The 23,259-nt window shown below is 37.4% G+C and overlaps 1 protein-coding gene across 16 annotated transcripts in view; it reads right to left on the minus strand.

The window, feature by feature from the left end:
• Positions 1 to 23,259, minus strand: part of SOX6 (SRY-box transcription factor 6) — a 587,380-nt gene that overhangs the window by 117,990 nt on the left and 446,131 nt on the right. For 11 of the 16 annotated variants that reach the window (XM_057317521.1, XM_057317512.1, XM_057317517.1 and 8 more), the window contains 3 exons: positions 15,922 to 16,045; positions 3,606 to 3,685; positions 1,995 to 2,117 (listed from right to left, as the gene is read on the minus strand). In XM_057317521.1, coding sequence (XP_057173504.1) covers positions 1,995 to 2,117; positions 3,606 to 3,685; positions 15,922 to 16,045 — 327 coding nt within the window. The remainder of the gene's footprint in view (positions 1 to 1,994; positions 2,118 to 3,605; positions 3,686 to 15,921; positions 16,046 to 23,259) is intronic. The other 5 variants (XM_057317525.1, XM_057317524.1, XM_057317523.1 and 2 more) reach the window with 3 other exon arrangements.

Below are 23,259 nucleotides of genomic sequence, written 5' to 3' on the forward strand. Positions count from 1 at the left end.
GGAAAGGTGCAAGAAATGAAAGCAAGAAAACAGAGCGAGAATTAACAAAAACCCAGGAAACTTTCAAATGGGCCCAAACTTAAACTGCAAAATCTGAGGAGTCCCTCACGAGCTGGTTCTCTATTTATCCTAATGCGAGTGACAGACGTGCAGCTTAGGCTGTGCTTCTAGATCGGCTCCGCTACAGAACTACACAGATCTGGCACTCACACACATGATATCATAGTTTCCAGAAGCCCAACAGAAGCCAGATTTGGCAGCATCAGGGGGCCGTGATGGTGGCAGGGAGAGAAGTCAACCTAAGTGAAAAATTAGTCACAGAAGCGATTGGGTAGAAAACTGCTGACGGAGAAAGGTGGATGGGATAGATCTCAACACCTCAAGAGAAAATAAAAGTCAAAGAGAGGAAGTCTTGAATTTGAGCCAAGACCACCGCTTTCACATTCGTCCAAGCGCTTAAACATTTAACAAGCTACCTGTCCTGAGTGGGGGCGCTGCTAACTGGCATCACACATGAAGTCGTTCTTCATATGCAGTTATCCCTACATTGGCACCCTAGGCATGGTAGATCTTCAGAATGTCCAGAAATATGGTACCTTCTCTGCAGCCAAAAGACAGCTTTATGAAAGGAATCCCTTCTTGCTGTCTAGAAGATAGCAGATACTCTGACAGTATATGCCTGGTCATGTCTGGGTGGGAAGCCCCCGTATAACTTATATCAAAGTGACAGGAAAAGAGGGAGGCAGACAGCTAGCTCTGGAACTCTTCCTTAGGCTACTTCCAAGGTGGCTTTTGATCTTGTCTTCTTTTTTCTTCTTAGGGGTGATCTTTCTCTATTATTTTTCAAAAATAAAGATTCAAAAGCAGCAGAGAAGATAAATCAAAGGGATACTCTATTGATTATACAGTATTTGATACGCATAGACTGCCAGAGCCAATAGGATCTGAATATATAGCTTTGCTTGATGCAATTCTTTCTCTCTCTCTCTCTCTCTCTTTTTTTTTTGAGTTGAGTTTCCCATCCTAGGTTAGAACATAACATTTAGTATTAGATCTAACCTAGAAAGTTAAAAAGTTAAAGTGTGTTTCAGTCTGAGGTAGCCTATCTCCATTTTCTTTTCTTTCTTTCTTTCTTTCTTTCTTTCTTTCTTTCTTTCTTTCTTTCTTTCTTTCTTTCTTATTTTTTGTGATTCAACAGATAGTGGCAGCCCTAATAGTGTTGGAGAGGGACTCCTGTGATATGAGAGAGAAATCAAGCATGAAATTAGAGAGATGAGGACTAGACCCCTATAAAAGAAAAAGGCTTGGTTTTCAAAAGAGCCATAAAAGCCATCTTTTCTCCCAAGTGGTAAGAATATCCCAGAAAAACAACAAAGAGCTTTATTGGAAGTTAAACTCGAAAGGAACACTATAGATGTTCATGGGGGCAAAAAGCAACCAGCCAGGCCCTGGCACCCGGCTCAACCTCAGCCAGAGAAAACAAAATTCAGAAACCTCAATCAGACAGTTAGAAATCCTGGGTACTAACTGCAGTAACTCTGACTCCGGGAATATGGTACAGCCTTGGTCTCTCTGAACCTCCACTGTTTTGTCTATAGTTACAGAATTATATTTTATCAACTTTGCAGGGTTATTATATGGTCAAATGAGATTTTTTAAAAAAATGTTTCTGAACATTATACAGCACTATACATAAAAGGAGCAGAAGAGTAAGGGAAAAAGGGATGGTTTTGAATATACTTGTAAAGAATTTGCCTGAATATTTATAGCAACAAACAACCTAAGTCATTAGGGGCATTGGTTCGGGGCTTGCCTCCTTCTGTGAAAGAAAAGGAGCAAAATGAGCCTCCTTAGAAACGAGAAAAAGGGAACGGTCACATTTTAGTTTTAGATTGAATGTTTGCCACTTTAAGAAAAAAAAAAAAAAAAAGCCTAGAATATGACTGAACAATCCAGTCCCCCACCCAATGAAGCACCAATGGAAGCATTCATACCTCAATCTGTTTGTGGTTGTAAGAGTGGCCACCACCATGTTCAAAGGTGTCCAAACTCCTGCCAAAACGGTCACTTAGGCCCTTTAGCCTTGGGTTAATTTGTGGGTGGGAGACATGACCCTTCTGTTTAGTAGCATATTCAGAAAAAAAAAAAAAAAGACAAAACATACTGTCAGAACTCATGAAACAGAACACATATTTCTAAATCCAGGGTACTGACCACACCAAAGAATAGAAGGTAGAAGGCTGAGGACCCAGACACTGTCTTTCATAGAGACTTGCTTATAGGATCAAGCAATGGTACTGGTTTCACGCTTCTGCCTCTGACTTGAGAAGATACTCTAGCATAGCGATACGGGAAAGGAGACACAGATTAAGTTTATTAGGAGGGAGGTTTCCTTTTAGATTTTTCCAACTGTAGTGAGGTCCAGTGTTAGCAGTGGGGAAGGTGAAGTTTTGGAAGAGAAGTAGAGCTGCTGCCCCCCTTGGGCAAAACGTCGAGCTCTGCTAGGCAGTCCATAGTGGGTAACATCGTCCAGGCTTTCCGGATGAGGCTTATGACAAAAACTCAGAGTGTTGCAAAAATTATTTGCAGACCCAATTAAAAATACTCACAATGATGTTTTTTCATGGTAAAATATTTGCACATTTCTTATATTCAAGCCATAGAGGGAATAGCAAAGAAGAAAAAAAAAATGCCTAGCCAGATGCTATTCCCTTGTAAGAAAACGCAAAAATAATCACAGTAAATTATAAGAATAAAAGACTATCTTTAAACTTCCCACTGTGTTGAAATTCAAGTTCTCCACTATCACATACTTTCTAAATGTTTGAATACTGAAGGTTTAACCTTTATTTTAATGATATTATCTTTTTGTTTTTGTTAAAATATATATTCATATTAAAAGTCAACTTCCCATTAAAATGGCAGTGCTAGAAGGGTATAAAGATCACCGGGTCCTACTGTAAACCCCTCACTCTACTGTGAAGAAGATAAGGTACAAATGATTTTTTTATCCAGCCTCTAAAACACTGTCTCCCCCAGTTTCACATTATAAGTACAGAACCCTAATCCAGACTGCGGCGGGATGCCGTGCCCGGACTTTCGACTTGGCATGAAGCTAAAGATGAGAATGAGGCTACACATATTCCAGAGCAGTATGTTTATATTTTACCCAACAGTTAAAGTAATTTGGTGAAAACAACTCCTAGCCTATAAGCTGCAAGAAGGAAAATGCCCAACGTTGTTTTCTATTTTGATGTTTACGTGTAAAAGATCATTTGGACATAAATGGAGATGTGGATGGAAAACGGATAAGGAAATAGCTACCATATCCCATAGTAGTTGCCAGTAAAAAAAATTGTAAAACCAGTAACTCACCTGATAGAAAATACAGAGTACTAAGTCATATTATCATTTTTCCTTTAAAAATACTGAAATTGGCAGTTTTCTCTTCTATTTTCAGTATGGTAAGTACACAAGGTGTTAAACCTTCTAGGCTATGCTTAAAAATTATTTAACATTCAGGCCATTATTTAGCATACAGCTGGTTAGCAGTTTTCCACTAAAGAACTGGCTGGTATCCCACATTTTTTTCTTCTGGCACTTACCTGGAGCTGTAAAGGGCTGAGTCCAGAAGTAGCAGCAGCTGCCATTGTTGATGAAATGAACTGTACAGGGTAGTTATCACCTGTCGGAAAGAACAATGCATACAGGTTTAGACAATGCACAGGGAATCGCAGCAGACAAGTACAAACATGGTCCTTGGATTGCCTGAGCTTTACAACATTGCTCTAAGCCCAAACATCTGCAGAAACAAAAGGCTTAGTTGGGCATAGACTTGCAGTGCTGCCTTGGAACTTTTTGTTAACAGATAGCTGGTAGGCAAACTGGCAAAACATGAATGTGATGTTAAAAAAATTAAATGTGCAATTCAAGCATGTTCACTCCATTACAAATCTTGTAATACATCATTTTTTAAGAGTAAAAAAATATCTTAAAGCCAGGCTGACACTCAGTTCACTGAGAATGTATTAAGGTTTTTATGTTGGAACAACAAAAAGTTTTGGCTTGGTAGGCAAAGCAGAGTATTAGAGTCCAAAAAAGATTATGAGCTATTGACTGTCCATAACCCTAAACTTTATTTTACAAAAAATAAAGAAAAAATTTTAAAAATGCAACCTCTTCAATTTGATAGGGGCGAGAAGGAAGCTAATCTTATCTGCCAACATTCTGTGAAACGCCTGGTATCTCCATGAGAGTGGAAGCCGTAGCTTTCTGGGTTAACTTCTGGTGAAACCTAGTACAGAATCATGCACATGAGGCGCTTCTCACTTACTCTTTGATAATGACTTGATTAAATAGCCACACATTTTACACGGGATATCTGCATAAAAGTCTGATAGAGACTGAGCACGCTGTTCAGCAGAGGTCAATGCTACATCTCACGTCTGCCTCCACACCACTCCTACACAGGGGAAGGAAGTGCTTTCTGTGACCTGAGAACACAGGCTGTGTGCGGCGACGTGAAGAACCAAGAGAAAGTAATGAGGAATGTATTGTGATAGTGGTGACTGAAATCAAAATTAATACTCATGGATAAATTACACAATATCAGTGATTTAATGGAGTATCACTTTGGCTGCAGCTACTTATTTAAAGTCAGTGTTATGTACTATCTCTAGGCTATATTTTAATAGGCTGTTCCTCCACACATTTTTGACATTTATAATAATCATGCTGTTTTGCATGAACTTTTCCACACTGAAAGCTGAATGTAATAATGAAGAGACAGTGTAGAAAGAATCACAGCAATAAAGGTAGTCAATTGGAAAGCAATAAAATCTTTTTTTTTTTTTTTTTTTTTTTTTTTTTTTTGTGCATGGACACTAATACCTGGAGCCTTCCTGGTGCCCCCCTGCCCCCCCCCCCCCCCCCCCGCTGGCTTCCTGGAGCTCATCCTGCTTGCCACACCAAGTGCTCCTCAGCTGGCCCAATGTAAATGTTAAGTTGCTTTCACTTTTAACAAATTGTTAGCTTCTAATCGACACAGTCTCTTTGCATCATCTCCATAATACCTCATCAGACCATTGAGCACAGTGTGTGCTTGTACACAGTCCAGTAACAATTGGCTTCTGATTGCATATGGAGCACGGCGACAATGCATTCACTAACACGAGATTGTGCTGGTCTCCTATGGAGTCATGTTCAAAATATCTGATCTTGTTTTTCCCCTTCCATGAGGTTGATTTTGGTTTGCAGGGCTACATGAGCTTTTTAAAAAGGATAACTAGGCCAAATTATTTTTATAGTAAATGACTGTCGCTTTATGCTTAAATAATTCTGCTGATCTTCTTGATATTTAAACTAAATTATCTGAAGAAAGAATATCCTAATCTAAGTCAAATAGTATTTCTTTGGTTGATATCTTATCAGGTTAAAAAAAATCACAAAACGATACTAAATTAATGATGCTTCAAAAATAGGGGGAAAAAAATCACCATTCCAACCATCAACATGGACTGCCTCCCGGAACATTTTAGAGCTGTTCTTTCTTTAAATATCATGCATTATTCATACTAACTCTAAACCACAACCCCCCCTCCCTGTAAGTTTAATACCAGTTGCTTTATTTGTACTAAAACATTTTTCATGTCAAACATATTTAAAAAAATCAAACTCTAAAAGAATTCCCTGGGGCACTCCTTTTTTCATAGCTGTCATGCTTCTATGCTATGAAATAGCTGATTTTTTTTTTTTTATAGTTTTTGGCTTGCCAGTTAATTTATTACTATCTCTACCACACCCTGTAGTACTCTCCAGCTCACCTGCTGGCTACAAACAGCTTTCTTTCCACTGCTGACAAGCATATTTTTAAAATGTTCTTAACCTTTCTACTGGTTTGAATCTGTGTATCTGAATACAATCTTTAGAAAGCTATTTCTCCAGAACATATCGTTGAATCAATACTAAAAGTAAAAATGAGTACATTAGAGCAATGGAGTATATTACAGAGAATGATGAGAAGAGAGGGAAAAGGGAAAGGCAGGAAAGGAAGAAGATAAGAGTGAAGAAGAGAAGGAGGTTAAAAGTAGCAGAGAAAAATGTTAAGAGGGAGACGGATTTAGGGTATTGCGAAGTTTAATTTTTTAATAATAAAGTTATGTGCTTCACCCCCACTCCTTTAATTTTCTCTTTGTAAGAGTCGGTCAAGTAAAAGTTCCCAGTGGCTGACTTGGCAAGAAATCAGTCAACATGTTGTAGCAATTTTTTTCAAATTTGTCTCTGGATTTGAAATGCTTGCGTGAGGATCCATTCTTTCTAAATTTGTACAAAGGGAGATGAAGCCTGTTGGAACAGGTCGGCTTGAGGCACTACTGTAATCTGGCCCTTGCTACTTCTAGTGTAAAAAGACAACCTCCAAAAGCCAATTTGGGAAATAACTCCCATTCTGTAAATTCATCTTTCCAGCCTCCTAGATTTTCCAACTGACTATTTTTAAATGAAGATTACAGAACAAATACAAAACAGATTTAAAACCTATAGAAAATTTGCCTGACATTAGTTTCACTTGTCACAATAGGCAACATTCCTTTGGAACAAAAACAGCTCCCCAGCAAGTCTCTGAATGAGAGAAAGTACCTTTTCTAATTTTCAAGGAAAGTGAAAAGTAGTCAGAACTTATTAAAACTTAAACACAGGAGAAGGGGACCTTGTACGAAGAACCTAGGACCCATTAGACTCAGGCTACCTCTTGCCAGAATACTCCTAGTTTCTGTAATTCAAATATAAATTTCACTTTTATTAAAAAGTCAAAAATCTCATGGGTAAAATTCTGTCCATTTACTTTGATTCCTCAGAAAGACAAGGGACTGGATTGTAGTCTCCTGAGATATTAACTTCAGAATTAACCTACTGAGAAAATCATTTAGAGAGCCTGGAAGGAGTAGAGAAATAAAAATACATTAACCAGGAGACAGGATTCAATGACTTTTCAGTAACTGATTCAAAATCTCACACTTCATTTTCCACCCTCTAAAATGGAATCAAAATACACTACATATCCCTAACTATCTCACAGATTACTGTGTGGTGGCATCACAGGATAGTGGTAAATTATCTGAGTTGCCAAATAACTTATAAGTAGAGCCCACTTTTATAAGCTACCCTCATTCTTGCTACAATATGGAAATATTTCAACCACAATCACCAGCACAGACTTGGACATGCCATTTTGCTTCTTGCCTGGATGTCTGCATTGAGAATAGCAAAATGTTACAATCCCTCTATATTCTGAAACAATGCCATAATCAATCTGAATTTATCTTTGTGAGGCATCACACTGCAGAAAAAGTTAGCAGGTAATGAATGACACATTTAGAATCCTAAAAATAAAATGCAACCTTCAATTTGTTCTGAGGACAACCGGACAAAAAAAATTGGCAAGGATTAAAGTATATATTGCTGATTTCATCATGCTGTTATTTCTCTTGCTAAATTTCTCCTCTATTCATCCAAGAATAGATCAATGAGGAGAAAAGTCTTGATCCCAGGGCATTTTCTAAGAACATATGCATTGTTTTTCATACCTTTAAAGAGATAAGAATCAAGGATCAATCTTATTTTCTTCACTCAGTTAGTAGATATATCCAGACTGTTGACCAATCATATGAAAATCCATGGTATTTGTCATAATAGCAATTAAATAAGTGAATGTGGATAAACTGATATAAATCCATCCATTACAGGGCACCTGGGTGGTGCAGTCAGTTAAATGTCTGACTCTTGGTTTCAGCTCAGGTCATGATCTCAGGGTCATGAGATAGAGCCCCATGTTGGGCTCCGTGCTCAGTGCAGGGTCTGCTTGGGATTCTCTCCCCCTCCCTTTGCCCCTCCCACTCATGCTTTCTCTCTCTCTGTCAAATGAATAAATAAATCTTTTTAAAAAATAAATAAATCCATCCATTACAAGAAATCAAAAAATATCAACTCAAAGTTCATGCCTTAATACAGCTCACCGATGATATAGCTTCCGTATGTGACGGAGGACATAGTTAAAGTAATCTTGATCTCCAGAACACTAGGTTAGTTTATGTGGATGTGCATATTTTCCTCTTGGATTTCAAAACTCTTATTTAAAAATGAAATTACTAATCTAAAGAACCTCAGAAAAACTGCCTTGATTTCAAGTAGATAAATTTAATTATTCAAGTATTCCAGTAATAGTGGTTATGAACCTCAGCTTTACATATTCTGGAAGAGGTAGAAATAGCTAGCATTACAAGATGAATCCATCTTGGCTGAATCCATACATATAAATCACATATTTTCCACAGCAAATAAAGAGCTAGACTTTTCTTAATATCATACACACTTAAACCATGTCTGCAAGGGTATAAAATATCAAATCAGAGAACTTCAGTCTGAATTCTATCTCCACTAATTTCTAGATGGGAAAGCTTGGAAAATTTAATCAACTTATTTACTATTTGTATCTTTTTTTTCTTTTAACAAAATAGATATAATGCCACCTATATCTTAAGTTGTCAAGAAATTAAATGAGAATATATATATATATATATATATATACATATATATAAAAAAATTACCTATACATATACACACATGTGTACACCCCCAACATATATATGCAAATGAATGGTACTCAGTAAATGCTAACTGAAATAAAGGAATTCAAAAGAAGCACTGGGTAACAGTTTAATACAAAAAAATTACACAATCTAGAAGAAATGGACACATTTCTTAAAACACACAAATTACCTAAAACAACTCAAGAAGAAATAGAAAATTTCAGCAGACCTATAACAAGTAAAGAGGTTGGATCAGTAAATAAAACTTCTCAACAAAGAAAAGTTGTGGACCAGACGGCTTCACCAGTAAATTCTTCTGAACACTTAAGAAAAATTAACACTGGGGGCATTTGGGTGACTCAGTCAGTTAAGCGTTTGACTCTTGATTCCAACTCAGGTCATGATCTCAAGGTTGTGAGATCGAGCCCCACATCAGGCTCCACCCTGGGTGTAGAGCCTGACTAAGATTCTCTCCCTCCCCCGTCTCTAATAAAATAAAAATAAATAAAAACAAATAAATTTTTAAAAAGAAAAATTAACACTGATTCTTCCCAAAGCTTTCAAAATAATAGGAAAAGAAACACTTCCTAACTATAAAATAATGAGACCAACATTACCTTGATAGCAAAGTCAGATAAAGACATCACAGGAAAGAAAATTACAGATCAACATCTTTTATGAATATAGATGTAAAACCCTTCAACAAAATATTAGCATATTGAATCCAACAGCATATTAAAAGAATTATTCACCATGACAAAGCAGGATTTATCCCAGGAATGCAAAGGTGGTTCAACACACACAAAAAGATCAATGTAATACATCACATTAATAGAGCAAAGGGGAAGAAAATCACATAATCATCTCAATTGATGCAGAAAAGGCATTTGACAAAATCCAACACCTTCAGGATAAAAACTGTTAGAAATTTAGGAATAGAGGGAAAGTTCCTCAACACGATAAAGGATATTTATGAAAAATCCATAGTTAACATCACACTCAATGGTAAAAGACTGGAAAGCTTTCCCTCTAAGATCAGGAATGAGGTAATGATGCCTTGCTTTCACTGCAGCTATACAACATTATACTGTAAGTTCAAGACAGCACTATTAGACAAGAAAGAAGAGAAGAGAAGAGAAGAGAAGAGAAGAGAAGAGAAGAGAAAGACAGAGAGGGAGGAAGGAAGGGAAGAGACAGAAAGGGATGGAGAGAGAGAAAGAGAAAAAGAAAGAAAGAGGGAGGGAGGGAGGGAGAGAGAGAGAGAGAGAAAAGTAAAGAGAGGGAGGGCAAAAGGCATCAAAATTGGTAAGCAAGAGGTAAAACTATCTCTATTTGCATATCACATGATCCTACACACAGAAAATTCCAAAGAATCCACAAGAAAGCTACTAGAGCTAATAAAGAAATTTAGCAAAAGTTGGCAATCTTGTAAAATTAACACACACAAATCATTTGTTTTTCTATATACCAGCAATGAACAATCCCAAAGAAAACTAAGAAAGCATTTCTATTTATAATGGTATCTAAAATAATTAAATACTTAGGAATAAAATCTAACCAAAGGGGCGAAAGGCTTGTACACTGAAAACTAATATAACATCGTTGAAAAAAATTTTAAAAGACCTAAATAAATGAAAATGTTCATCAACTGGAAGACTTAATATTGTTAAGATGTCAATACTATCCAAAGCAATCCATAGACTCAGTGAAATATCTATCAAGATTCCAAAAATCTTTATCACAGAAATGGAAAACCCAATCATCAAACTTATATGGAATTGCAAGGGACCCCAATAGCCAAAACCATCTTGAAAAAGAATAAAGTTTGAAGACTCATAATTCCTAATGTCAAAATTTACTACAAAGTTACAGTAATTAAAACAGTATGGTACTGGCATTAAGAACAGATAAACAGACCAATGCAACAGAATAAAGGGCCCAGAAATAAGCCCTTGCATATATGGTAAATTGATTTTTGGCAAGGGAGCCAAGAATATTCAATGAGGAAAGAATATCTTTTCAAAAAATGGTGCTGGGAAAACTGGATATGTGTATGCAAAAGAATGAAGTTGAACTCCTACTTTAAATAACATATAAAAATTAACTCAAATGGATCAATGACCTAAACTTAAGTACTAACACTATAAAACTCTAAAAAGAAAACACAGGAGTAAATCTTTGTATTTGGCAGCAATCTCATGGATACGATAGCAAAAGCACAGGCCAAAAGAAAAAAAAAAGATACACTTGCATGCTTCAGAATTAAAAACTTTCGTGCATCAAAAGATACTATCAAGTAAGTGAAAAGGCAACCTAAGAATAGAAGGAAATATTTGCAAATCATATGTCTGATAAGGGATTAATATCTAAAATATATAAAGAACTCCTGAAACTCAATAACAAAAACCAAATAGCTTAATTAAAACTGAACATAAAAATTTAAAAAAAAAATGGGGCGCCTGGGTGGCACAGCGGTTAAGCGTCTGCCTTCGGCTCAGGGCGTGATCCTGGCGTTATGGGATTGAGCCCCACATCAGGCTCCTCCACTATGAGCCTGCTTCTTCCTCTCCCACTCCCCCTGCTTGTGTTCCCTCTCTCGTTGGCTGTCTCTGTCTCTGTCGAATAAATAAATAAAATCTTTAAAAAAATTTTTTTTTAAAAAACTAAGCAAAGTACTTTCTCCAAGAAAGATATACAAATTTCCAATATGCACATGAAAAGATGCTCAAAATTAATCATTAGGAAAATGAAAATCAAAACCGCAACGAGATACTAGTTCACATATACTAGGATGGCTATAATTTTTTGGTAAAAGTTGGAAAATAGCAAGTGTTGGTGAGGATGTGAAGAGATTGGAACTCTTGCATTGTTGGTGGCAGTATAAAAGGCAAGCCTCTGTGGAAAACAGTTTGGCAGTTTCTCAGAAAGTTAAACACAACTACCATACGACCCAAGATTTCTGCTCCTACATAAATATCCAAAAGAATTGAAAGCAAGGACTCAGACATTTGTATATCAATGTTCACAGCAGCAATATTCACAGTGTCTAAAATGTGGAAACAACCCAAGTGTCCATCAACAGATGAATGGGTAAACAAACTATCTATCTATCCATATATATAATATATATATAGACTCACACACACGACACACACACACACATATAGAGACATAGCCATAAAAAAGAATGAACTTTTGATAATATATTGCAATATGGATGGACCTTGAAAACATTATGCTTAGTGAAATAAGCCAGACATAGAAAAACAAATATTGTATGATTTCACTTATAAGAAGTGTCTAGAATAGGCAAATTCACAGAGGAAGACAGTAGACTAGAGGTTACTAGGGGATAGGGAGAGTTATCATTTAATGGACACAAAGTTTCCATTGTAGATGATTAAAAGTTTTGGGTATAGATAGTGGTGAAGCTTACACAACATTGTAAATGTATTAATGTCACTGAATTATACTTTTATAAATGGTTCAAATATTAAATATTATGCTATGTATACTTCACCAGAATTTTTTCTAAAAGAAGCACTAGGTATACTTATAAAATTGTTTTTGGTCATCAGGCAGAGGGATAATATATCTCAGTCCAATGCTCAGTTTTGGGACAATTCTAATGGATAAGGATGTAGTTTAATATTGTTAAATTTACTTAGTTTCATGGTCAGACTTTACCCACAAACCTAGTGCCTTAGAATTTTCAAAGAACTTACATACATTGTAACAAATTTAATCTTCGCACCCACACGGAGCAGTGGACATATTTCTTAGATGACAAAAATGTGAGGCTCAGCAAGGCTAAAGGACATGTTCAAGTAAGAATTAAATAAAAGAATCCACGTAAAATATTTAGCACAGTGTTTGGCACAAAGCAGCCTATTCAGGGGGCTTTAGCTATTATATTATAATAATGACTGGGTGGAAAGCCAGGAGCAGGCAGAGATCCTATTCCCAGAATCTCCTAGGAAGCCAAGGGGGCTGCTCCAGCAGCAATTATTTTAAAAATCCGAACTACACAAAGTCCATGGGTCAGCCTCACCATCCCTGGCATGCGAAAGATGCTATCCATTATTTTTATTTTATAGCCGATTCAATCCTGTCTGACATACACATTTCCAGCTATGAAAGAGGCTTAATCTTTTAATTTTCTCAAATATATTTGCTTAAACACATTTATATTGCCCCAGATTGCTGCATCTCTGTTTCATGATGTGAAAGAGCAAAGTAACCAAATTCTGTCGTGTATGTTCTGGGCCCTGATGAATCTTTTCTAGAATGAGGTGTCTAATTACAGAACCAGTAAAAAATAAATAAATAAAAAATAAAAAAAAATTAAGGATTAAAACTCAATAAAGCTATGTCTACGGATATTAATCTGATAGATATTCCCACTGAAACTGCACAACCCCTGTAGGCCACATGGCTTCTCAGCAACCCACCAAAGTGGGAGGACTTGTTTTGTGTTTATGGCACACCGGGACTCTGATATGCCCAGGGCAATGTTTAAAATTATCTGAAGGGAAGAAGGTCCATAGCCCTAAGTATATTTGTTTAGACTATCCTAATAATGGATTCAGAAACAGTGAACATCACCCTCAGATAGCCCGTTTGCTTTCTAGAAATCAAGACAATTATTCAATCAGCTGAAGGCACAAACACTATGGAATTGTTTCAGGTTATGGGAAGGTGAAAAAGAGCAAAAAGAGAGGCATTTATTTTCTAATTTATAAAGACCAAGATAGTAATTGCTCATCCTCTTGTCTAGGGGATCAAAATATAAAGTTATGCTACCATTTCACATCTTTTATATGTGACAGAACTCTCTTCTAAAAATTTAATCATTGTTTCACATGTATTTCAAGTGAAATTATCATAGCTCAGTTTGGAGCAAAAAGTTTTCCCAGTCCGATTCTAGTCCAACACAATTCTACTCCCCCAGTTCATGTGAAGGACAAAACACTGCATAGATTAAGTCGCCCGAGTATGTACTTCTCTACTAATTGCATAAAAACAAATAATTTTAATCCTTTTAAATATAATTTGTATATACAATAAAACCCAGATCAGCCAAAATATTAGAGAATTTAGAGCTCTGGTTAATAAAATCCTCTGACATAACTTAGAGGTCACCAGAAAATACTTTATCAGCCTTGCTTGTGATTAAAAATTGTCCTATGTGCCCAAATCCAGGTCATGCCTTAACCAACAGGTTTTTGTTTTTTGTTTTTAAAGATTTTATTTATTCATTCGACAGAGATAGAGACAGCCAACGAGAAAGGGAACACAAGCAGGGGGCGTGGGAGAGGAAGAAGCAGGCTCCTAGCAGAGGAGCCTGATGCGGGGCTCGATCCCATAACGCCGGGATCACGCCCTGAGCCAAAGGCAGACGCTTAACCGCTGTGCCACCCAGGCGCCCCAACCAACAGGTTTTAACCACCATAATCAAACACAATTCCGGTACCCCTGAATGCTACTGTATGCTGCTCACATGTTTTTCGATGGAGATAACAGTTCTGCGCAACACTTTCCCAATCTCCGTATTCTTCTTAGTTACTTACTAGTCTCATTGATGCTGTGTGAGAAGAATTTTTAAAAAGTCGTCCAAATTCATTAACTATATAACAATATATTGCCCCATGAAAAATGGCATTATTGTTTTGACAAAATTAGGTTAGTAACATGTGAACTGTATCAATGTTATGTCCAGTAGAAATAAGGCTCATACCCGATTTTTAAATGTGGAGCATTTTAAATTTAGAAGCACTGAAATTAAAGTAAGGGTTTCTACAGACGAAAAGGTTTCTAAGACTGGTATAGGGATGACAACTCAGATTCAGGGTAAACCAGTAAATTTAGCTTACATCAATGTTCCAAAGGAAGTCAAGATGGAGAAATAGTTCAGAACTACTTAGGGAGATCAGGGAAGGCCCGAACCACTGCACTGACAGAAACACAGTCTCTGACAAAATATACTCCTGCCCTTAATATGGATATCAATTTCATAGGGAATATACCTTGCTCTAAAAAATCCCACTCTAGAAAAGTTTAAACGATAAAATTTTCTTTCATTCAGGTATCCCAAAATCTTTGGTAAAACCAGGTCTAATTTGTATCTGAGGAATTTTCAAAGTCAGTTATTAAAATGAGCCGATTCCTTAACATCTCTATTCCCTGAAACACATGAGTTCTGACAGGCAACCTACCTTTCCTCACAAGGAAGGTGGTAATCCACAAAATGCAAAAGAGTAATCAATAGCAATAAGCAATTAAGATAGATGTTAAAACTCACTAGGTTTGTTTTTATGCTACTTAGTAAGCTTCCTTACTGAGGATTTCAGTAAAGTGATTTAGATTTTATTATTACTTTAAGCACATTAAAATGCCTGTGTTCACTTTATAAACCCTCTGCCCAAAGAAACCGCTGCACTCAGATTTGGTGGTTAATATAATCAGGTTAATATGTTAAAAAGAACTTGACACGGAAATTATTAATGAGTAGAACAAGGTCACTACTTCTGAGCTGAGGTCACTTACAAAGAATGCACAAATGAAATTAAGGTTGACTTTATTTACTTGACTATCTTCTTACATTGGATTCCTTTGGCAACATATCTTTAAACATTTAAAGCCCTGTTTACAAGGAGGCTCTGTAAGAAGCTTCAAACCATTATGTCCCTAATTGAATTCCCCAGGAGTCCAGTAAACTCAGAGGAATAAAGAAAAATCCTAACATTTGCTAAATCATCTCAAAACATATTTCACTGCAAGGTTATGTGACCTGTTTCTGAAGTTCAAAGATGAATGAGAAAATACTACTGAATGCTTCATTATTTAAACTCAAATCAAAAGGAATCTTACCTATTAGCAGTGAGCTAATTAAATCAGTCCCGTTTTAACTTTTCTTCCAGGAGAAATCAGACAACAAACAACAGTAACATTTTATAGTGTATGTGACCACTGTCCCAGAGCATGAAAGCTCCCAGGAGGAGGAGGGAAGGGTCTTTAACCAAAGACAATTATTTGCAGTAAAGGTATGAGAGAGAGGGGACAAAAATTTGTGGTCCCCAGGGAAAGTAGCATTCTGTCTGCGAATTCAGAACAAACCAAGTGGAAAAAGAGAAAGCAAAAGTTTTTAGCAACCAATGAGTTTGTGAACGTGCCCCCTTCCCAATTAACTTCCCAATTCTAAATTTACGGGAAAATCAGCTTTTATGATCGTTTTATTCATAGTTCCTTTGTAGGCTCCCGTGTTTGTTGTGACTACTAAGCAAAAACATGGGGATCTTAGCATTTCCAAAAGAATGTTAAATTCCTCTCTACTTACCTGGTTTGTATGTTATTCCAGGGGGGAAGAGGAAGCCCTGCTGGGCGGCAGCAGCTGCTGCCAGGGTCCGCTGGTCATGTGGAAAAATTGGGATCATGAGCGGAGGCATGTGACCCTGAACCTGCTAAACAGAAGAGAGCCTATGATCAGACAGAGAGCAAATGTATGCCAAGAAGTATTTGTTTTTCACTCCTGCTGCTGTGCTGGTACCCAAACAGCCACCCACTTCTGACTTCATTCCAAATCTGCTCCCTGAGAAAACGCAGGCAAAAGTTACCAAGTCCCTGTTCTTAGATCCCATTAGCACTACAAGGACACAATCTCCTTGTGAATTTGCCTCATCCCTGCTTCCACCAAAGTGTGGTGAATGGTTTTCTTTTATCTCGACTCTTTTCCTTTTTCCTTCTTTTTTTTTTTTTAACAAAACAACTGGAAGAAGTAAGTTTGCTTCTTACACCATGCAATGTTGAAAGGTTTTGTCCTTTCGTGCTTTGCATTCTGCCCTTTATTGGGAAAGCAGTATTTAGTATCCTTGGTCAGAAAATAATATCTAATTGTTATATATTCCAAAAGCGGTATCTCCCCAGTCTAGGTATCTTATTTCAAAGCCTTACCATATTATGTTAAACATACAGCTCTTCAGATTTAAGGCTACTACATCTTGGCTCCCAATTAAACTAATATTCTTTGCCATACACACCTCGATGTAACATATAAATTGCTTGTCTGGCTTAGCAGTTTTACAGCTTTATGCACTTCCATGTAGCTCAGTAATTATGGAGTTGTATTCAGAGAGCATTTCATAATAAATCCTACTATATCAAATTTCATTTGACCTCAATAAATGTATCAAAGAGCACAAAAATGCAAAATAAAAAATCTTCACTCTATATCAGTATTTGTATTCCATATAAAGAAAATAAGAGCGATGACAAAATCATGCCTGTGAAATCACATTTTAATTTCCTAGGTCTCTTTTTTACTCTATGCATGCTCTGTGCATACTCTGATTCCAGGAGAGCATCACAGGAAGGTTTTGTCCGGGCTTTTAGTGCATGATTTTATAGGCCAAACTACAGGACTTTTGTTATTTAAAGATCAAAACTAGAATGTCCTAACAGAAGTGATCTTTAAGTTCAAACTGGGTCTTTGGGCTCTTTACTCATATAAAAAAAGAAAAAAGCTGCATTATAGCCTGTTTAACATTTACCAATAATTTTTACCAAAGAGACAAACATTTACCAATAATTCTACCAACCCCCAGCCCTTCCCCTGTTTAAATTCTTAGATCTCTTCAGGCAAAATTCCGTATACTGGCCGATGACCCTGTTTAAATAGCGCCAGCTTGCCTTGTCCTGTCCCTGTTCCCTCCACAGCCAGGGACATGGTGCAAAAATGCTTCCGTGTGGGTCTAAGAGGTTTCATTTACCAACAGTTTTTCTCTAGGGAAAGCCCTAAGATGTGGGTTAATAAAGGGCAAGCAAAAAATAAACACTTTACAGTATTTTTCTGAATTCATTTCTCAGGAAAATCAACTTATAATAAAAAGGTCTTTGTGCAATTACTACCTTGCCAGTGGGGCGTGAAAGAAACTAGCTTTGGGCAGCTATTTCTACCATTTTAGCTGAGGTAAGCCCGAGTTCTGTACGTTGGAGTACAAACCCAGCCTGCGTAAGTTGAAGCTGATCCCCTCGTGCCCAGGTCTTGCCTTTAACTCTGAAGAAAAGCACTTGGTTTGCTGTTCAACTCCAGCTTGCTGTGACCTGATGCAAACCTGAGATGTCAAAGATGAGGGCACTGTTCTATGTCAGAAAATAAAAGTCTTTTTTGTAGGTGACTGTTGTTCAGTGCAAGAGTACATCAAAGGAAATCATTTCATTTACTTCTAGAAATATGGTTCCTAGCATGCACCTAGAACAGCACAGATGCTTTATGCTCTAAAGGGGAACAAGAAAGTGAGAAGTCTAGGCATCGTATTTATTTATTCTTTCCTTCTTTTTAACGAACACTTATGAAGTTATTCTTACATGCTATGGATCTTGAGAAGTAGCTGAAAAACTGGAGGCTGTTAAGCTTGGGAGAGAGAAGATACAAGGTTATCTTCATATGGCAAAAGAAGTAGATTAAGTCTGAGCAGTTAAAAAGGGCGGAACAAGACTCAGAAGAAAGATTTTAAGGGAAGCTTAATGTAAAGAAGAATTTTCTAAAAATGAGTTATTCAACAATCACTCCGATTAAAGAGGCCATGTGTGTCATTTCCCTAGAGGTGGCCGAGTAAAGGCTGTATACCCATACGGTAGAGACACTTTAGAGGCTAAGCATAAGTAAAAACCTGACTATAGAGCCTTTTCAACTTTATAATTCCGATTTTTTTCAAGCTCAGCATTAGGAAGATAATATGATGTAGTCATTCCTTCATTCATTCGTTCACCACACATTTGTTCAGAATCTACTATGCCTACAAAGGCTTTGCTGTCAAACAACTCGGAGCTTAACTCTTTATACGGCCATTTCCTTGGCTGTGTGATCGAGAACGGTTACTTAACCTTTCCGAAGTCTGCGTCTATTTCTTCATGAAAAGCTAATGATACTTCCTTACATGGTTACTGTGAGGATTAAATAGACCAAAAAGTAACACTTGTGGCACAGTGACTGGCACAAAATAGGCGCTTGGGAAATGTTAGAGCCTTGCTTTTTTCTTACAATAGTTTGCATATTCAGTTCTAGAAAATTATCAAATTATTGAAAAGAAAAAAACAAGAAATAGTGGCTCTTGCCCATAACTCTACTTCAAAAAAGAAAACATGAACCAACTAAATAATTCAGTTTGACAGGCAGAGGCTTGTCATGTTCTTAGCAGACACTAGCCCTCAGAGAGCATTATCCCACCGCAAGCATCTAGAAAACCATGAAAAAGAAGGGGTGGGATTACAAGGATCACGTGAAGATGGAATTTGGGAACTTTGCTGTTATTCATTACACACCATCTTAGGAAGAAAACATAATTTTACTTCTACATTGATGCCCGAGCTCTTCAGATCATGAGACAACATAAAGGGATCAATGGCAATTAAGCATCAGACTTGATTCTTGAAGTTTGGTGTCTGAAGATATTTCTTTTGTAACTAGCTATGTACATGAGATAACTAAGTAAACCATCTAAGGTCACCTTCAATGCCAAAGAGCTGTAGGTGTTTCCTATTAACATAAGTTAATAGGAAGTTCCTTTCCATCCATCACCCTCTACAAAGTAGGATATGTTAGAAACTTTCAATGCTAACTATTAATTCAGAGGCAGTTTCAATAAATTGAGGGATAAAGTAAATAAGAAGGGGGACAGAAGACATTGCGAAAGCAAAGCGATGATAGAATCAGAGTTTGGAACAGAGCTTAGAGTTGATCTAGCCTTGTAGTTTTCAAAGTGTGGTACCTGACCAGTAACATCAGCAATGCCTGAGAATGTCATAAAAGCAAATTATCAGGCTCTACCCCAGATCTATGAATCAGAAACTCTGGGAACTGGGTCTATCAATCTAATATTTAGGCTAAAATTAAATCCAGGGCAGTGATTCTCAAACTTTAGTGTGTATCCAGTTCAGCCACAGGGCTTGTTAAAACAAAGACTGGCCAGCCCTACCCTCAGAGCCTCTAAACCAGTAGATCTAGGTGGGGTCGGAGAGGGTACTTTCCTGCCAAGTACCCAGGTAAAGCTGGTGCTGCTGGTCCAGGGACCACTCTCTGAGAATCACTAATCCAATTCAAACCTCTCAGTTTACACATAGGGAAACAGGGGGCTAGAGAAGCTAAAAGACATGGCCTGAGATCACAGTGCCTATGACAGGGCTGGATCTGGAATCCAGAACGGCCCGTCACCCTGACCAGTGCTTTTTCTGCTACATTGCATGGGCTTCCATGAGAGAAAACGAAAAACTCATGTGTATGCTCTTTGGGTAGAGAAAATCTGGAGGTCTGCAACCAAAAATGATTTTCTATTTCAGATGTGTATTGTTGGAGTACAGATAGTACGTTGCTCAGTTTCAGTTTGTTGTTTCTTCTCTCTTAGTTTGTACCCAGAAAAATTTGATCACATCTATTGTCATTAATTTCAGTAACTTATTATAATACAGTCATTAGCAATGATCATTCAGCTCTGATTGATAAAATTGCCCTTAACTTATTTTAAGTAAAACGATGATATGAAAAATCAAAATGCCCCTTATTAGAGACAAGCCGAGATACCCAGTAGCAAATAGAATCTAGGCCAAGAGAAGATGATGAAGCGCTCCTCTTGTAAGTCTAATTGCAGAAGTGATAGCAGTGATGATGATGGTAAAGATAATCATCCTCTTCATCACAGCTGCTAATATTCTCCAGTATTTCCTATATATCAAGCACTGAGAAAGTGATTTACGTAATCTATCTCATGTAATCCTCAAAACTCTATGAGGTATTTACTATTATTCTCGTCATTCATTTAATGAGGACAAAATCATGAGAGGCTCAGTAACTCAGCCAACTAAAAAGTGGTGGAGCCAGGATTCAAGTCCAGGTTTGTCAGACTCGGAGTCTATACTTTCAAGTACTACACCGTATTAACCATCAAGTCATCTTTTGTTAAACAGACCTAAATGAGATAAGGAATATAATTCTTTGTAATAACAATTGACTGGAAGTTTGATAAAGATAATTGTAAATTCACATGCATTTGTAATAAATAATACAGAGAGATCCCATGAGTCTTCTCCCCCCAGCGGCAATAACTTGAAAAACTGTAGTATGATAATCACAACCGGGGTCCTGACATTGATAAAATCCAACCACCTTATTCAGATTTCCCCAGTGTGATATTATTTTAAAGGAATTATATGTCTTCAAAACTCACAAGGGTAATGGAGGTCTATGAATACTTTCAACTACCACCTTTTACAGAAAGCTGACCAGTATGGCCCAGTGCAAATAATACGAGAAGCAAGCATGTATTAAAGCAACGATTTCCCCCTTTCATAGATTTCCATTTATTGTACTTACTAGAAAATTATTGATTGGAGGTGGGACAGAAATGGAAAGCAAAGACAAGGAAGGGAGGAGAGGTGAGGAAAGAGGGCTTGGTAGCCACACAAGAACCACACAAGCATCTAAAATATTTTTCTCCTGTTAAAGTTGTGAATTAAGTTTGCTGCATTGAGTGTCAGGGCTTAAGGCAAACAAAGAATTGTGATTATACAGAAAAGCCCCACCCTGCTCTGGAGAATGTAAGTCTGCCTTTCCCCTTCCTTCCCATCATCCTGTTCTCCCATTTGATGACACGCCAGGGAAGGCAGTCACACTGGAAACAACAACTTCCAAAAATACTTTACTAAAGAATAAAAACTAATAGAATTCCCCTCATTCCATCAAAGAATGACCAGTCTCCACATGTCTTTTCCCAGAAGTTATCAAAATTTCAAATAGCATCTTCTCTTCTTGAAAGCGTAGCTTTCCCTTAGCACAAATTCAAAAGATCTTTTCATTATTCCATAGGTAAAACTGATGCGGTTAATACAAAGAGGAAAATTTGATGTGGCCAAAAATACATCCCTGAGCATGAAGCTGCATTATTTTAACTGCTTTGCAAGTCAGCAGTAACAGGCTGGGGACGAGAAACCAGAAACTCCATCATAGGTGAAGCTTAGTCAGTGCGTCATGAAAGAAACGAACCGCGGGTGCCAAAGCACACTTGTCCACCAATTTTAAACTTCCACAATCCCTGGCCAAAGTGTTGCCCTTTTGGAGAAAGTGGGGAACACATTCTTGATCAAACAGGCTACATGCCCAGAAATTTTAATTGCTCGGTGTTCCACGCATCTTTCAGACAATCGAGACAGCAGCAGATGCGCGTGAAACACTTAGGTTCTGTCTCTTCCTATTCGTAAAACAGCATTGTTGCATCAACACTTATCCCCTTTGTTTTCTCTGGGCTAAGTTGTTGATGATGCCATTTTTTGCCATCTGCCCCAGAGCTTCATTAAAGATACATGAATGGGCTAACTGGCCTGATATCTTGTGAGGAACAGGTGCTATTGTTTGTCCCTGAAGACTTGTACTAAAGATATGACTCAGAATACTTGAGAAAGAGCATCTGCAGCAGTCAGTCAGAGAGCAACTTGGCAGAGACCTGGCTATGCGCTAATATGCAAACAGAGTGACACTCAGGGGGACTCATTTTCTCTTTCATGAAGATTATTTAACTTTTTTGATGATGGGAAATACGTATTTGTATTGAAAATCATGACCATATTAATGTCTATTACTGAGTTAAAAACAGTGAGCAAGTGAAGATCATTTTAATGCTTATTTCTAGTAAATCGTTCCTTATGTGGTTTAATTGAAGAAAGCTTCTTTAATCTGTTGGAAGGAATGTTTCCAATGTTTGTAAATGATGACAGAGAAAGAGAGACAGAGATAGAAAACGCGGCGTAAGAAAGAGCAATTGGAGAGGGAGAGGGGGACATGGAGGGGATTTCCTAAAGGCCCTGTTCTTTATTGCAAAGAATAGCTGAGTCATTGGTATGAAGTGTTACCACTGTACAAGCCTCAGTATCTATAGAGTGAAAGAAATAAAGGACCCAGAAACCTTGCATGAAAAACCTCAAGGTCAGGGAGGTGTCTTCTTAGTGCCAGAAAGTACACGCCGAACTGTACATGGATCTCAGTTAATTCTGGAGAGTGAGGAGGGAAAGGATCTCATTGATAGGCTGAATTCATGCCTTAACACAAACCCTTTTCCAACCATTTTTGCCTACAACCTGTCTAAAATATTGACTATGGTTTGCCCTGCCTTAGAAAGCGTGACGCAGTAGTCAGCATATTGAACTTCTCTTGGTTGGAAGTACACAAAGGAGCCTTATATTGTATATGGTCTACTGCTTATTCATAATCATCTCTCACCAAATAAATTGAGTGTCCTGAATGGCCTGTGACATTTATATTTCTACATGCTCCACTGCTCTTATCACAAGGCTGAGGATACAGTAGGCGTTTCATGTCAACTGATCAATGAGAGAACCACCTAAGTAAGACCTAACAACCTGTTTTCTGAGCACCAATATCCACAGAGTAGTTAATGGTATACCCATCCATAAGTAGGTGAATGCAAACAATTACTTTTATTATTATGAAAGATAATAATAATAAAGTGACTTAAAATAAATCTTGATATCACCCTGTTTGCTTTTCATTTTCTTATTTAGCAAATCTCTGGCTGCTACAGCTAACAGAGGCTAGCCAATCTTTGCTTGTAGACAATCTAGCTCTAGCAGGAGAAAAAAATCAACTTTCATCAGGAACAATTCTGGGACG

This window comes from Ursus arctos, unplaced genomic scaffold (assembly GCF_023065955.2).
Source record: "Ursus arctos isolate Adak ecotype North America unplaced genomic scaffold, UrsArc2.0 scaffold_23, whole genome shotgun sequence".
Lineage (NCBI taxonomy): Eukaryota > Metazoa > Chordata > Mammalia > Carnivora > Ursidae > Ursus > Ursus arctos.